Source organism: Schistocerca nitens, chromosome 6, assembly GCF_023898315.1.
Source record: "Schistocerca nitens isolate TAMUIC-IGC-003100 chromosome 6, iqSchNite1.1, whole genome shotgun sequence".
NCBI classification, from domain to species: domain Eukaryota; kingdom Metazoa; phylum Arthropoda; class Insecta; order Orthoptera; family Acrididae; genus Schistocerca; species Schistocerca nitens.
In genome coordinates, this window is record NC_064619.1 from 443,232,609 (window position 1) to 443,249,708 (window position 17,100).

Below are 17,100 nucleotides of genomic sequence, written 5' to 3' on the forward strand. Positions count from 1 at the left end.
TTATTGATAAGAAGAAAGTTGCTGACGTCCTGTCGCTCCTAAATTACATACCTCCTGTCCACAATGGATTTTTCCTGTCACTAAAGCCAACAGTTTTAGATGAAAAAGACATTAGTAATGAGAGTGATGAATGATTTTGTAGTTTCAGTAAAGTGTTGAAGACTTACTGTAAAATTTAATATGTAACGTTCTATCACTATGTGTTGTTAAAGGCTTATGGTAATGTAAATTTCTGTATATTTCATTTGTTTTAGTCAGTTCTGCTTTCATTTATGTCTGTATAGTAGAAGATAGATGTTAGAATCACTACAGAATAAAAGGACTGTTCAAAAAAAAATTCAGATTTGCAGATCAATTGGAACTTTAGATGCGCTGTATCTCGAAACTGTGATTTTGGCGCTTACCATTTTGTTCCCCCGAGCAGCTCAAATATTTAAATGATTGTGGCGCTTTTTTAAATCCTGATCATGCAAGGAATACCATCAACATAATTCACTGCATGTAATTACACTGTTAAAAATCTTTTGCACTGACTGCACGGCACTGTGCACTGAGCCGATCGCTTCGCTGGGCCGCACCACACGCCAATGTCCAAGAGACCGCACTACTTCTGCTTGGACCCGGCGACTGACAGACTGGATGTTGTTCTAATCCCTGAACAAAAGCGCCAGATGGTGGCAGCCCTTATATTGATACCTGAGAAACTGGTGTTGAAATACATGCTCTCTCTCTCTCTCCCTCTCTTCCTCCCTCTCTCTCTCTCTCTCTTTCTCAAGTGGCCACATCCTGTCGTGTGCCACAGTGAAAATTACTGCTGTGGCCACAGCCAGAGTGGTGGACTCACGTGTATGCCAGAGTGGACCACACCCAGCCATGGAGGGCATCAAGTAATGATTGGAGTGGTAGGAATTCAGATGTTGTCAATACGTCCAGTGCAAACACCTGTCATTTTGAATCTACTCTCACACTGCACACGCTTCCATTTCCATTCCTGCCTAACCAGCACACTGGTCAATCCTCTAGCACCCGCTACTGCAGACAAGAGTAGACAGGCTGGCGCATTCTTTGTATCTAACCAACCATCTAATGTTGACTTAATCCATTACTTCTGGTTGCTAACTCCACGTGACCACCCTTGCAGCCAGCCACGGTGCCCTGTGAAACAAACAGCTGTTGCTTGGGTGTATACTGTAGTTCTAATCACTTCCAGCCTGACATAGATACCCCTGTTTAAAAAATCGATTTTACCCAATCCGTGTCACCGATTTTGTTAACCATACACCCTGAATTTCTCAAATGAAATCTAGATTTCTTCTTTTTATACGAGTTATGTCCGAAGACAGAAGAAATCAAGGCAGACATGCTTTTTCACATGGCTAAAGTATCATTACCTGTTGTGAGAAACAACTAAATACACTCCTGGAAATTGAAATAAGAACACCGTGAATTCATTGTCCCAGGAAGGGGAAACTTTATTGACACATTCCTGGGGTCAGGTACATCACATGATCACACTGACAGAACCACAGGCACATTGACACAGGCAACAGAGCATGCACAATGTCGGCACTAGTACAGTGTATATCCACCTTTCGCAGCAATGCAGGCTGCTATTCTCCCATGGAGACGATCGTAGAGATGCTGGATGTAGTCCTGTGGAACGGCTTGCCATGCCATTTCCACCTGGCGCCTCAGTTGCACCAGCATTCGTGCTGGACGTGCAGACCGCGTGAGACGACGCTTCATCCAGTCCCAAACATGCTCAATGGGGGACAGATCCGGAGATCTTGCTGGCCAGGATAGTTGACTTACACCTTCTAGAGCACGTTGGGTGGCACGGGATACATGCGGACGTGCATTGTCCTGTTGGAACAGCAAGTTCCCTTGCCGGTCTAGGAATGGTAGAACGATGGGTTCGATGACGGTTTGGATGTACCGTGCACTATTCAGTGTCCCCTCGACGATCACCAGTGGTGTACGGCCAGTGTAGGAGATCGCTCCCCACACCATGATGCCGGGTGTTGGCCCTGTGTGCCTCTGTCGTATGCAGTCCTGATTGTGGCGCTCACCTGCACGGCGCCAAACACGCATACGACCATCATTGGCACCAAGGCAGAAGCGACTCTCATCGCTGAAGACGACACGTCTCCATTCGTCCCTCCATTCACGCCTGTCGCGACACCACTGGAGGCGGGCTGCACGATGTTGGGGCGTGAGCGGAAGACGGCCTAACGGTGTGCGTGACCGTAGCCCAGCTTCATGGAGACGGTTGCGAATGGTCCTCGCCGATACCCCAGGAGCAACAGTGTCCCTAATTTGCTGGGAAGTGGCGGTGCGGTCCCCTACGGCACTGCGTAGGATCCTACGGTCTTGGCGTGCATCCGTGCGTCGCTGCGGTCCGGTCCCACGTCGACGGGCACGTGCACCTTCCGCCGACCACTGGCGACAACATCGATGTACTGTGGAGACCTCACGCCCCACGTGTTGAGCAATTCGGCGGTACGTCCACCCGGCCTCCCGCATGCCCACTATACGCCCTCGCTCAAAGTCCGTCAACTGCACATACGGTTCACGTCCACGCTGTCGCGGCATGCTACCAGTGTTAAAGACTGCGATGGAGCTCCGTATGCCACGGCAAACTGGCTGACACTGACGGCGGCGGTGCACAAATGCTGCGCAGCTAGCGCCATTCGACGGCCAACACCGCGGTTCCTGGTGTGTCCGCTGTGCCGTGCGTGTGATCATTGCTTGTACAGCCCTCTCGCAGTGTCCGGAGCAAGTATGGTGGGTCTGACACACCGGTGTCAATGTGTTCTTTATTCCATTTCCAGGAGTGTATTTTCTCATCAGGTATAAAAAAGTCTGTTATAATCAGCTTATTATCTGTTACATCACGAATCGCAGGACTGGAATATTAAACTCATTTTTGGCTCAGGACGGATTGCTAAGCTCTACCTCTGTCACACGATGCCTCCTCCCTTAAAGTAACCAAATACCTACCATATACTAAGTCTCTTAAGGTAACAGCACAGAGATGTTACGAATATCAGGTTAATGCTACGTATCACGTTATAAATTCGGTAAAACATCTGATTTTATTACTATGGTCGTCTCTCCACGTGTAGGTGGGAGATTGAAATTTCATTAAAACATACTGCCACAACGAAAACAAACGCCTCATTGCCGCGCCAAGTCAAGAACCATATCCATGGTGCCCTAGCCACCGCTTCCATCCGTCAGGCGGCACGTTATAAATATCGAATTGATAGGCTCATTAATTAAATTGATCATAAGAGTCACTTTGCATGATGAGTGATTCTCTTTATCAGCAGTCGGATGTCAGATTACCCTCACCAGTTAGTTCAAATGGGAATCGCTGGAGGTAAGATGATGTTCCTTTCAAGAAACACTGTTGACAACTGACACTTGAAGGTGAGTGCAGAAGAATTCTACCACCGGCATTTCGCATAAGGACCATGCTATTAAAACATGATTACAACCACTGTGTTAATGTCAATCTGCACGAAAGCACTCTTGGTTCTACAGGCACACACAAGAGTCGCTGATAGGGTTACGCTTTCTGGTAGATATGCCGCCTGTGATCTGGAATGAAGTCTACTCATTCAGCCACACACTTGCTTTGGATCCTATCGAGACGTCTTTTAACGATTACAACCACTGGTGAATCATATTAGTGCCACTCTCATATCTAAAAATGAGTCACCTTTTTCGAACCTATCTACTAAGAATCCCATACAGAATAACTCCAGTATGGTTTTTTAGACAGTCCCTATACATCTTGTAACTGTTACTCATTCTTTGCCGCCGGCCGAAGTGGCCGTGCGGTTAAAGGCGCTGCAGTCTGGAACCGCAAGACCGCTACGGTCGCAGGTTCGAATCCTGCCTCGGGCATGGATGTTTGTGATGTCCTTAGGTTAGTTAGGTTTAACTAGTTCTAAGTTCTAGGGGACTAATGACCTCAGCAGTTGAGCCCCATAGTGCTCAGAGCCATTTGAACCATTTCATTCTTTGCCCCACCTTCCCTGCAGCTTTGTCTGTGTGATCATACCAGTTTATTTCAGAAACAAATGGATGTCATAGGGTGCTGTATCTAAGACCTTCTCTATACCATGGAGAAAAAGGGCGAGCTGAGTTTATGTGACAGAACTGTGTTTTGACCACTCGGTGGAAATGGGAATATGTCATAATAACTCAGCCAACTGTATACTATATGTAAGGCGAACACCCGACGGAGCTTTCTTCTGGACCACAAGGTAGTAGAGAAGACAGTACGAACAGTTACAGTGGTGTTTCTTAGCAAGAAAATTTGGAAGACTCCACATCATACAGGAACTGGGGAAGGATGAGAATTTTGCTATTGCCTTGTGGAGCGCTTCCAAACTACATACAGGTCCCGCAGTCTGAAGGAGATCCGTGTCTCGCAGGGTGCATAAATGACTGTCACCCAAACATTCTCACCCTCCATGTTATTTTGTACCATACAACAGAGAAAAATTACGAACTATAAAAGCTCTGCTAACGTCACCCAGTTGGGAACTCGATAAGTTATTACCGCACGCCTGTCTCCTGATATATCGGGAAATAAATACCATCTGGGAGCTGGGATTGATCATATGTGGTGATACCACTAAATATACATGTACTGTTCCACTGGGTTAGGTGGGCAGTGATCGAAGTCGCTTCCACAGACCAGTGTTAAGTTTCGTGATCTGTACTGTAGGAAGACCATACACAACAGGCTATCAATTGCAAGAGAGAGCCCCTATGTTGTTCTTTCATTAGCAGTCTGATGCATTGATGCCGGCCGGAGTGGCCGAGCGGTTCTGGGCGCTACAGTCTGGAGCCGCGCGACTGCTACGGTCGCAGGTTCGAATCCTGCCTCGGACATGGATGTGTGTGATGTCCTTAGGTTCGTTAGATTTAAGTAGTTTTTTTTTTTTTTTTTTTTTTTTGCTGTAACACATCCAAGCAGTATATGACTATGGTTTTGTATACCGCCATACATTTTGTTTTTCCACCATGACTTCGAGATCTGTAAGGGGTACTAAAATAATTAACACGTCTCGATCCATTGGCTCTCAAAGAAAACTGGACATCGCTCTTTGTAAACTATGCTGCTACACCCACAACACAGGATTATTGGAATTAAATACAGAGATGGCGGTTCTTATTGACAGAAAAATTGGGGGAGGCATCCACAGCACATGGATACTGGAAAATTTTGCGGCATTGTGGGGCGTTTCCAAATAGCTGTCCGAACGTGATTGATGACCTCTACATAAATTCATCTTCCACAGTGACGTGGTAGCAGATATCTAGGTGTCCCTTTTCAATTGATGCCTCATACTGCGATCACTATTTGGGTGCAGGCCATCTCCAGAAGGTGCTGTTCCCATCAACACTCTCTGTCCATCTCAAACAATAGATGTCAGTCAACCATTATGTGGAAATCACCAGCGTTACCAGTGGACGGATGAGATGGAAAGGACACCGTCAATATGAGGCGGAGTATTGTAATAAGCACCACAGTGGATGGCATGATCAGGTTTATCAAATTTACCAGTTTTTCCGTAATTTCAAAGCCGACCAACTGTACGATTCCCAATTTATGGGTCCTGCATTTAAACACGCTATAGTGCTACAGTTGTCCGGTGTCTGACCTATTGGTCTTGTTGAATGCAACACTGTTAATGTTCCAGTGTAATAAATACATTTCCAAAGCATGACATACGTTCTCCCTGATCTTTCTCCATAGTAAACTATGGTAACAAACTATGAATTGTAAAACTACTACCTTGCACACCAAAGAAAAAATCGATTCTTTGTAACACAAACACTACATATGTTTCCAGAGATGTAAGGCGCCTGCTGTTTATGAAGTACAAGCCCGATTATGGTTAAGAAATTATGATAGAATCACAAGTCATATAAATGATCGTAGGCAGAGATGAATGCCTAAGAAGAAACGGTGACATCTTACAAGGAAATGAAAACCACGATCACTAGCCAGAGGAGATGTGACAGTCTTATCGCAGTTTACTACCAGCCCTGGTAACTTTCCTCTTGCACACAGAAGTCATGGTCCGATGTTAGGTTACTCATGTGCAGGATAATATTGTCATTCCCCTTGACGAATCGTCTCTCTCCGCGATTAAGTTGTGTGTATGTAGCCTCAGTCTACTCTCCTTCTCCAAAACACACAGTTTCATTGACTTTGCTCAGTTCTTATTTCACGGGATTCTTCTCCAGTTTTATGTATTCTCAGTCAATTTCTGTATTTTTACTATGTTTTCGCGATTTTAGATATTTCGTAGAATCTCCCTATATTTTTATGTATCTCACATCGATTTTTCGTAATTGTGTCAGGTTTTCCTCGAATTTTAACGAATTTACGTCATTTTTCTAATTTTTTCACCGTTTTCCATATGTACATGGTCATATTGCTGACAATCCTCTTGTACTGTTTGATTTTCTGCGAGAATATTAGCGCATCTTATACACCAACCTACTAAAAAATCCTAAGACCTCCCCTCTCCCGAATGATCCACATGCATGCATTTTGGGTAGGACGAAAATGAAAAGTGAAGTAACAGTGGCTTCGTAGCTATACGGAACTGAAGACTCGATTTATCTCCAAGATGCGACAGAGAAATGGAGTACTTTGGATTCATCTTCGTTTGTCTAGAGGAGGGTACAAAACCAGGTTTTCCATCGATGGACATGTTTCATCACACATGTGTTGGAAGTCCGCTGATGACTGTGGTATGGAGAGGTTTGCTGTTAACGATCGCAGGTAGACAGTGCTCTAAGTCACACAGAGAACACACAATTGTATACGAGTCGACCGCAAGTTATACCATACAACTGATACACCCCAAGAGAATAAAGGAAAAAAATGGTTAAATGTGTGATAAATGACCTTCAGCAACATCTCCTTCTCTCTAGAATGTATCGTCAATCTAACATTAAATCATACCTCATTACAATCCCTCTCAACCAATCTTTTCACCTAATTTCTACTACCCTATAACGCAGATCTATTTCAGTTAATAGGCATATGGCTCTCTTTTCCAGTCAACTTGCCTGTATGACTATTACCTCAATATACAGGGTTATTACAAATGATTGAAGCGATTTCACAGCTCTACAATAACTTTATTATTTGAGATATTTTCACAATGCTTTGCACACACATACAAAAACTCAAAAAGCTTTTTAGGCATTCACAAATGTTCGATATGTGCCCCTTTAGTGATTCGACAGACATCAAGCCGATAATCAAGTTCCTCCCACACTCGGCGCAGCATGTCCCCATCAATGAGTTCGAAAGCATCGTTGATGCGAGCTCGCAGTTCTGGCACGTTTCTTGGTAGAGGAGGTTTAAACACTGAATCTTTCACATAACCCCACAGAAAGAAATCGCATGGGGTTAAGTCGGGAGAGCGTGGAGCCCATGACATGAATTGCTGATCATGATCTCCACCACGACTGATCCATCGGTTTTCCAATCTCCTGTTTAAGAAATGCCGAACATCATGATGGAAGTGCGGTGGAGCACCATCCTGTGGTACGTTTAGCTCCATGCTTGCTTTATTCGTCGACTTCCGCGGGCTACGTGTGAAACTTGCCCGCACGCGTTCAACCATTTCTTCGCTCACTGCAGGCCGACCCGTTGATTTCCCCTTACAGAGGCATCCAGAAGCTTTAAACTGCGCATATCATCGCCGAATGGAGTTAGCAGTTGGTGGATCTTTGTTGAACTTCGTCCTGAAGTGTCGTTGCACTGTTATGACTGACTGATGTGAGTGCATTTGAAGCACGACATACGCTTTCTCGGCTCCTGTCGCCATTTTGTCTCACTGCGCTCTCGAGCGCTCTGGCGGCAGAAACCTGAAGTGCGGCTTCAGCCGAACAAAACTTTATGAGTTTTTCTACGTATCTGTAGTGTGTCGTGACCATATGTCAATGAATGGAGCTACAGTGAATTTATGAAATCGCTTCAATCATTTGTAATAGCCCTGTACATATAGTAGAATGTTGTTAGAAAACCGTACAGAAGCTGTTTGAGGTATTTGTTAGCTGACGCCGTATGGTTGTGATTAGTGAAGAGTACAGAGAGGCACACTGTAAATACTGATTGTTAGGGTTTAAAACAGCTAAACAGTCCTGTGCAGGGTCAAACACGCGGTCCATTCTGTAGATGTATATTGCAGTTACCCCAGCTGGTAATACATCGCTCTTTAGCTAAGAATACTTTATAAAATTTTATAAGGCGGTTGCCGATATCTTTGGGGTCCCCCGGGGCTTGTGATCCGACATAAAAAAATTTAATAGTCTACATTCGGTGGTATCCACGTTAAACATTCTGATCCAACCGTTTTATCGCTCTCGACGAAAAATGACTTGTTTTCCTGCTTCCTGGTGCTTCCATGTCTACTTTTTCCTGTATTCCTCTTAGTGTCGCAATTCGTTCCCACGAATAAGAATTTTCCTGCATCAAGCAAATGACATGCAAGTACGTTCAAACAAATTTCGGGCTTGCAGCCGGTCGTCGTTCAATACTTCGCACGATATTTCGACTGGGCACCTGCCAGTCATCTTCAGGTGAGCCGTCGCAGACTGGCGATAAAGTTCTCCGCTCCGCAATATGTACAATGTGCCAATGTGGTATGACTTACATAGGTCAAACCACACGCACCGTGAAAGAACGCTGCACTGAACATCAACGTTACACCCGCCTTTTGCAGCCAAGCAAGTCCGCTATTGCTGAACATTGTATTTCTACTGGATATTCAATGGAGTATGAGAAAACAATGATTTTGTCTACAGCAACGTCTTTCTGGGACTCCATTATTAAAGAATCCGTAGAAATACGACTGGCGGAAATTCTGTTAAACCGTGACAGCGGCTACCAGCTGGAAAGTGCATGGAATCCCATCATCTCCACGATTTGCTCAAATCGAAGACGACAGAGTGCGTCGACGGCCGTGGCAAACAGCAACGCAGAGGGCGACTGAGTTCCGCTATTCCACCAGCGAGGGCGCTGCCGGCGGGCAGTGTTGGTTCAACTATCAAATTTTCGACGCATGCGCAGAATAGTTACAGTACTATATATATTGCGGAGCGGAAAACTTTACCGCCAGTCTGCGATGGCTCACCTGAAGATGACTGGCAGGTGCCCAGTTGAAATATCGTGCGAAGTATTGAACGACGATCGGCTGCAAGCCCGAAATTTGTTTGAACAGTCAATTCGCCGGGAAAATTTTAAAATTCTCGACATGCAAGTAATCCCTCATTCGCCTCAATTTCTCCCACATTTTGACGTATTTTCCCCCCAATTTATACGTATTTTCAGTCATTTTTTGTAATTTTATCGATTTTATGTCACTTCTGCCCGTGCGATCATGACATCACTTCTCGCCACGTATTCTAAAACTGCTTGTAGATGTAGTACAGTGTAAGTATGCTGTTTAGGTTTTTTTTTTTGGTAACGCCACCTCTGTATAGAAAATCACTGGCTGTGCGGTGTGCAGTCTGTGGCTGCTTTGCATTGTTGTAATACTCGCCATTGTAGTGTTAGGCAGCTGGCTGTGAACAGCGCATAGCGTTGGGCAGTTGGAGGTGAGCCGCCAGCAGTGGTGGATGTGGGGAGAGAGATGGCGGAGTTTTGTAATTTGTCATGAACTGCTATATATATGATGATATCAAGGTAAATACATTCTTTGTTCTCTATTAATATCTTTCATTTGCTAACTATCCCTATCAGTAGTTAGTGCCTTCCATAGTTTGAATCTTTTATTTAGCTGGCAGTAGTGGCGCTCGCTGTATTGCAGTAGCTTGAGCAGCGAAGATTTTTGTGAGGTAAGTGATTTGTGAAAGGTATAGTTTAATGTTAGTCAGGGCCATTCTTTTGTAGGGAATTTTGAAAGTCAGATTGCGTTGCGCTAACAAAATATTGTGTATCAGGTTAAGCACAGTCTTGTATAATTGTTAAAAGGGGATGTTTCAACAGTTGTCAACAACTAACGCAGATGCACTATTTCCCTGGTCGGACAGCATAGTACAGAACTGTACTCGAATGTATCCAGTCGCCTGCAACCACATATTCTACAGTTGCAGTGGGTTTGCTCTGTTTTCTGTATGTGTGTGTCTATACATGTGTCATAGATGGCTGCCATGATCAAGAGAAGTCCCGAGTTATTGTTCGAGTTTGGATCCGCCACGCGCTATATCTTCCTACAACACTCTACACACAATAAAGTTTCGTTCAGTACTGTTCTTCCTAGTGTTGCAATTTTAATGGCTAGCAGTGAGCTTTGTGCGAAGTAATTCACTGTGCGGCTTACGCCTGGCGCAGACGTATCCAACGCCGCAGTCCCTGGCTTTCTTCAAGGCGAGGTTGTTGCAGAAGTTGCCGACGACTGCGCCCATTGCGTTGCAGCCATCCACGTTGGCTGTGGCAGACGTCTCCTGTATGAGGCACGGGCGCGCTTGCCCATTCACTCTGCCGCTGCACAGCTCGTCCACGTAAAAGCCTGTAACACAAACACACCCCTCCCTTAGCGCACTCAACACTCGGTAGACTGCTCGGCACTGTGATCCAGATTCAGGTGAGACCACCATGGAGATAAGAAATCTTTATAACAGATGCTGAGTGTTATTTGACTCTTTGAGCAAGAATAATAACAAATGGAAACAGATAGTTGAAATTAAAGTCACTGAATGGTAAGCAATCGAGACTTATTGGACACAAATTAAACAGAAGAAGGATTATGCAGACTTATTCGTACATAAAGAAAAAATGCGGGCTAAAACTCTTTGAGGCATTAAAAGAATGGAACCAAGCAGATAAACTACTCAATTTGTTGAGTCCTAGGGAAGTGCGGTAAAGCTAAAAAATCACCACGACAATGAAATCAGTAATAATAATAATATAATGATATTAAGCAAAACAGAGTATGTCAGACTATTGCTGATGATCTGTCACTATTTCACCAAGCTTCAATTAGAAATCTTTAAAGATTTTAGGTCCCTTTTCAGATCGTCTACAGATCTCGTTCTCGGTCATCCTCGTAGTCTCTTCGCTTCTGGGCAATAGACATGAATCTGACTACTTTTGATGTCATTCTGTGATCAATCCACTTAATCATTTCAGTTTGCATTCTTGTTTTGATGTTAGATTTTGCTACATATACTTGTGCTGTTCCTGATTCTTTAAAGGGAATAATACATTTCATTTCCTTTATTAATTTTAATTGATGTTTGACATTATTTGTTATATTAAATGGTGTGCGCAGGACGTTTCAAAATTATATACCTACAAACTTCGACGGGATGTAGAAGCTGCCTTGAGAAACAAAATGAGGATAGAAACCCAAGTCCAGAAACTTCATCGAATGACGCTACAGTGTGTCAAAGTAATAGGCGCCAGCGCCTGTAAATGTATGTATACACAGGGTGATTCCATGATAATGTTACAACCTTTCAGGGTTGGCGGAAAAAGATAAATGTCAACCTTTCAGGGATGACGGAAAAAGATAAATGTATCAATTTGGGGTAAGGGACCCTGGTCCGGAAGCGAACAATTCGAAAGTTATAAACTAAAATCGTTGTGATACCTCTGACAGTGCAATAAACGTACCGAAACTGATATTACGATTATGTGGTAGGCACCCTTCAGAGTCTGTATTATGGACGAAAATAAGAAAAAAATGTCCATAAACAAGGGCGTAAAATGCATGCCTGAGCAGCTATGAGCACTTGTTCACCTTCACTGCTATGAAACACATATCCTCTGTTATGCAATGCTCATAGCTCTGTTGGTTTGCCTCCAAGTTCCGTTCAACTGTGCTTGGAGGAAGACTAAAACTCTTGAATAAAAAATTATCGCAACATAAATTTTACCAGTATTACTCAGGGGAAAGAACAAAAGTGTTTAACCAAACTGTCTGGCACTTGCTATACATTCTGAAAGTCTTAACATCTGTGGCGATGCAAATTAATCTCTTTGCGATGATAGCCACAAAACTGTTTTAGAATTTTCTGCTGAAAAAGAAAATATAATAATATTCTCGTAAATACGCTGAAGCGCCAGAGAAACTGGTATAGGCATGTGTATTCAAATACAGAGATACGTAAACAGGCAGAAAACGGCGCTGCGGTCGGCAACGCCTTATATAAGACATCAAGTGGCTGTCGCAGTTGTTAGATCGGCTACTGCTGCTACAATGGCAAGTTACCAAGATTTAAGTAAACTGCTGCAGATTTCAATGCTGGGCCAGCGTTCGAACCATTCAACGAAACATCATCGATATGGGCTTTCGGAACCGAAGGGCCAGTCGTGAACTCTTGATGACTGCACGACACAAAGCTTTACGTCTCTCCTGTGCCCGTCAACACCGACATTGGAATGGTGATGACTGGAAACGTGTTGTCTGGTCGGACGAGCCTCGTTCCAAATCGTATCGAGCGGATGGACGTGTACGGGTATCGAGACAACCTCATGAATCCATGGACCCTGCATGTCAGTAGGGGACTGTCCAAACGGGTGGAGTCTCTGCAGTGATGTGGGCGTGTGCAGTTGGAATGAGATGGGACCCATGAAATGTGTAGATACGACTCTGACAGGTGACACACACGCAAGCATCCTGTCTGACCACCTGTATCCATTCATGTCCTTTTTGCATTCCGACGAACTTGGGCAATTCCAGCAGGACAGTGCTACACCCCACACGTCCAGAATTTCTACAGAGTTTAAACACTTCCGCTGGCCACCAAACTACCCAGACATGAACGTTATTGATTATATCTGGGCTGCCTTGCAACGTGCTGTTCAGACGAGATCTTCATCTCCTCGTACTCTTACAGATTTATGGACAGCCCTGCAGGATTCATGGTGCCAGTTCCGTCCAGTACTACTTCGGACATTAGTCGAGTCCATGCCACGTCGTGTTGTGGTACTTCTGTGTGCTCGCGGGGCCCTACACGATATTAGGCAGGTGTACCAGTTTCTTTGGCTCTTCAGCGTAAAAAGATGAAGAATAAATAAATAAAAAGGGAGTAAACCAGGAAAGATATTAGTGCTAGACTCGAAAACAAATGCATACATAGCATTTACATGAAATTAACAATCTCAATAAAATAAAATCAATACTTGAGAAGAATACTATAAAGAATGTTTCACAGAAGCATTATATGCTGAAAGTGATACAGAAACACAGTAACAGATAGAATTGGCAATCGTAATAACATAATATATGGAGGACTTAGGCAGTCACAATAAAGCAAATAAATACAGGGTAGTTGACGAATAGAAAGGAAATGACGGTTTGGGTAGCATTGGAAAACTGTGAAGATTAAGTTAAGTATAGATTATGTGAAGTACTGAACTGTGTTTGATCCTTTAATATTAAATCAGGTCTGTGGACCAGATGTTGTTGGTTTCAGGCCTTCCAACAAGGTGAGTTTTTAATCTTTGTTTGCTAAGTAGAGGACATGGGACTGGCTAGTAGCTGTGGCTTTCACTCAGTACATGCTCAGCAAATGTGGAGCTGTGCCCACAAGAATTACGGGCACTCCAACGAACGGAACCAACGAGATATATGGGCTCTGCAACGAACTTGTGACGTCACACTTGTCGGCTTGTCTGCCACACTTCTTGAACGCTCGGCTACTTCCAAAGCTCACAGTACAACAATATTTAATTGAAAAAGTACCCACTGGAGACCTTAACTTAGGCGTGTGCTATAGACAACTTGCATGCAGTTAAAGCACGCACTCAAGAATGATTAAACTCGCCTGGAATATTACTCGCTCCCCGTCGAAAACGACTGCTGGAACTCGTAAGACCTGCAGCGTCACGTATTGTGACTACCGCGCGACGGCCTGTCTTTCTCGTGGGCCTCGGCAACGAACTTTTGACGTCACACTAGTTGCCTTGCCAGACATATATCGCGAACGCTCGGCAGGAAATCATTATGTAAACGAAAAGATACCCAATAAAGTCCTGAACTTTATCATATGTTAAAACGGCCTCAAGTAGGATCTCACCCTCCGCTAGTGTTAGTCGCTGCAAGTCGCAAGACCTGTAGTGTCACGTGCATTGACCTGAGTCACAGGGTCTTTACATCTCGTTGGCTCAGACGCGGAGTAATAATTCTGCAAACTGCATCAGCATTCATTGTCAGCCGACAAAGTTGCTGTGTCTCTGCCTGACTAAACAAATGTAAACTGCTCACAATCAAAACAAGTAATTTTGCATACGTCACTGTAGGCTAATAACTGTGTCTTATGTTCGTTTTTGGTAATAAACTGGGGTGTGGCATTCCTCATACTGTAAGGAAATCTAAAGATGAAGCTTCCTGGCAGATTGATACTGTGTGCCGGACTGAGACTCAAACGTGGGACTCTTTCCTTTCTTGGAAAGTTCTCTTCCAACTGAGCTACCTAGCTTGGGTAGCTCAGTTGGTAGAGCACTTGCCCGAGAAAGCCAAAGGGCCCGAGTTCGAGTCATCGTCCGGCACACAGTTTTAATCTGCCAGGAAGTTTCATATCAGCACACACACCGCTGCAGAGTGAAATTTTCACTCTGGGAACCTATAGCTGCAGGATCTCAATGCTTTTGCTACACTCTGTGATACCTGTCCTAAGTAGAGGATTACACACCATTTCGTGCAGACATTGGAAGAAGCAACAAATGAGCATAGGGAAGGAGCATAATTTGCAATTTTTGTTTCCTTTGCCATATGTGGTCAATCAGGACAGAGTTGCACCTATTGGTTGAGGATGTTATTTGTAAGTCCAACTCTCAAAATGGTTCAAATGGCTCTGAGCACTATGGGACTTAACATCTGTGGTCATCAGTCCCCTAGAACTTAGAACTACTTAAACCTAAGGGCATCACACAACACCAGGCATCACGAGGGAGAGAAAATCCCTGACCCCGCCGGGAATCTAACCCGGGAACCCGGGCGTGGGAAGCGAGAACGCTACCGCACGACCACGAGCTGCGGACGTCCAACTCTCCTTTGAATTTTTCTTCGGGCATGGGAGCAGATATGAGACGGTGCATCACTGAGTGGAAAGCTGCATTTTTGACTGTAAGTGGACGTCGTGAGCAAGAAGGTTATAGTTGTTCTATAAGTTTTGAAACAATGTGTTTGTGTATTGATGGTAATGGTAATGGTAATATTTAAGGTTTTCTGTCAAACTCCATTGTGAACTGGATATTTTTATGTTGACAGTTTAAGTCGAGAAAAAAAATGTTTTGAGCTGTTTCGCGGCACCTGCCCGCAGCTGATCCCGTATTTAATATTTGCAAATGTTATCGTTAATACCTTGAACAGAACGCTTTTCTTTACTGATATGCGCACAGAAACCTGTCTTATTATGGAAGTAGGTGTTCTCCCTAAATCATGTTTAAAAAGAGCGTCCGTCTGTCCAGTGTAATAACTGTTCACAGTCATTGTAGCTAACTTCGTATACGCCAGAACTAAGAAATTTGTCACGTTTATCTTTACATAGAGGCAAAGGTGGAAAAATGGGCCCCTGCTGGTATTATGGGCCCCCTACATATTTGGAAGTACAGGAAACGAATTCTAGCGGAAAGCACAAAGAACTACTAGAACTAGTTGCCAAACTTCACTGTAGTGTGTGCAGACGTAATAGCTGTCATGGTTTGTGAGTAGTTGTGCTGTGAATTTTTTCGCTGTCATCAAAAGTTTGAAAGGTTAGTGTTTATTTGAATAAAACTCAAATTTCTAACATGTTATTACTAAAACTAAGGTAAGGTACGTATTTGGCTTGTTGTTGGGATGCCGTTTTACATTAATTAACGTCGGTTGCGAACCAAACTAACCGTAGGCAAAATCGTTTTTCCCAAGACGGTGAGGGTGGATATATGGGCCCCTTTTGCTGCTGGTATTATGGGCCCCGTAAAATCAATCAGATTTTATGGGACCATTTACAAATATTGCTACTCTTTATGTTTCAGATGCCTCGAAGACAACTTGTACCACCAAAAAAGTCGAAACGGCAATCGTGGGACAAAGCAAATATGTCAAATGCTATTGTAGCTATTAAAGAGAAAAAAATGGGGTTGAAAAAAGCGGTTAAAGTGTACTCTGTCCCTCGTTCTACACTCTAAAGGCTTTCGCGAAACGATAAACCAGTCGAAGAAATAGTTAATATTAAACTGGGCCGTCCACCGGTTTTACCACAGGGACTTGAGGACGAACTGGTTAAATATCTTCTCATTATGGAATCCAAATTCTACAGCCTTACCAGAAATGACGTCAGGCGCATGGCCTACCCGCTTTGTATAAGAAATAAAATCCCTCATCCATTTGTAAAGGGCGAAGTTTCTGGTCGAACTTGGTTTGACTATTTTATGTCACGGCACAAAAATATTCTGTCTATTTTGAAGCCATCCGCAACTTCGATTTCATGTGCTAATGGGTTTAATAGACAAGCTGTCGACAATTTCTTCAGTTTACCTGAAGCTGCGTTCAGTAACTACAAATATCCTGCCGCCAGAGTTTTTAATGTAGACGAGTCAAAAAATGGCTCTGAGCACTATGGGACTTAACTGCTGAGGTCATCAGTCCCCTAGAACTTAGAACTACTTAAACCTAACTAACCTAAGGACATCACACACATCCATGCCCGAGGCAGGTTTCGAACCTGCGACCGTAGCGGTCGCTCGGTTCCGGACTGTAGCGCCTAGAACCGCTCGACCACCCCGGCTGGCAGACGATTCAGGTCTTAGTGTCGTTCAAAGAAAAATTTCTCGTGTCATCGGCCTGAGGGGAAAAAGGCAAGTTGGTGCATTATCTGCAGCTGAAAGGGGATCACTTGTAACGTGTAAAAAGATGCTTATGTGTGTGACTATTGTGAATAGACTAGGCATAGGCTGTGAAAATCATCCCACCAGTAGACTAATTAAAAATCTTCAGATTGAATCTTTCTTTCATAATACACAAAAATTAAATAAAGTTATTTTTTCAAATTTTTGTTTCTTTTTATTTCAAACTACCTTGGGGCCCATATTACTAGCACAAATTCTTGACGCAACAAAATGCA

At 43.8% G+C, this 17,100-nt stretch overlaps 1 protein-coding gene across 1 annotated transcript in view; it reads right to left on the bottom strand.

Annotated features, from left to right (window-relative positions):
- Positions 1 to 17,100, bottom strand: part of LOC126263397 (uncharacterized oxidoreductase YjmC-like) — a 118,655-nt gene that overhangs the window by 94,473 nt on the left and 7,082 nt on the right. Inside the window, exon 2 of the mRNA XM_049960492.1 lies at positions 10,368 to 10,556. Coding sequence (XP_049816449.1) covers positions 10,368 to 10,556 — 189 coding nt within the window. The remainder of the gene's footprint in view (positions 1 to 10,367; positions 10,557 to 17,100) is intronic.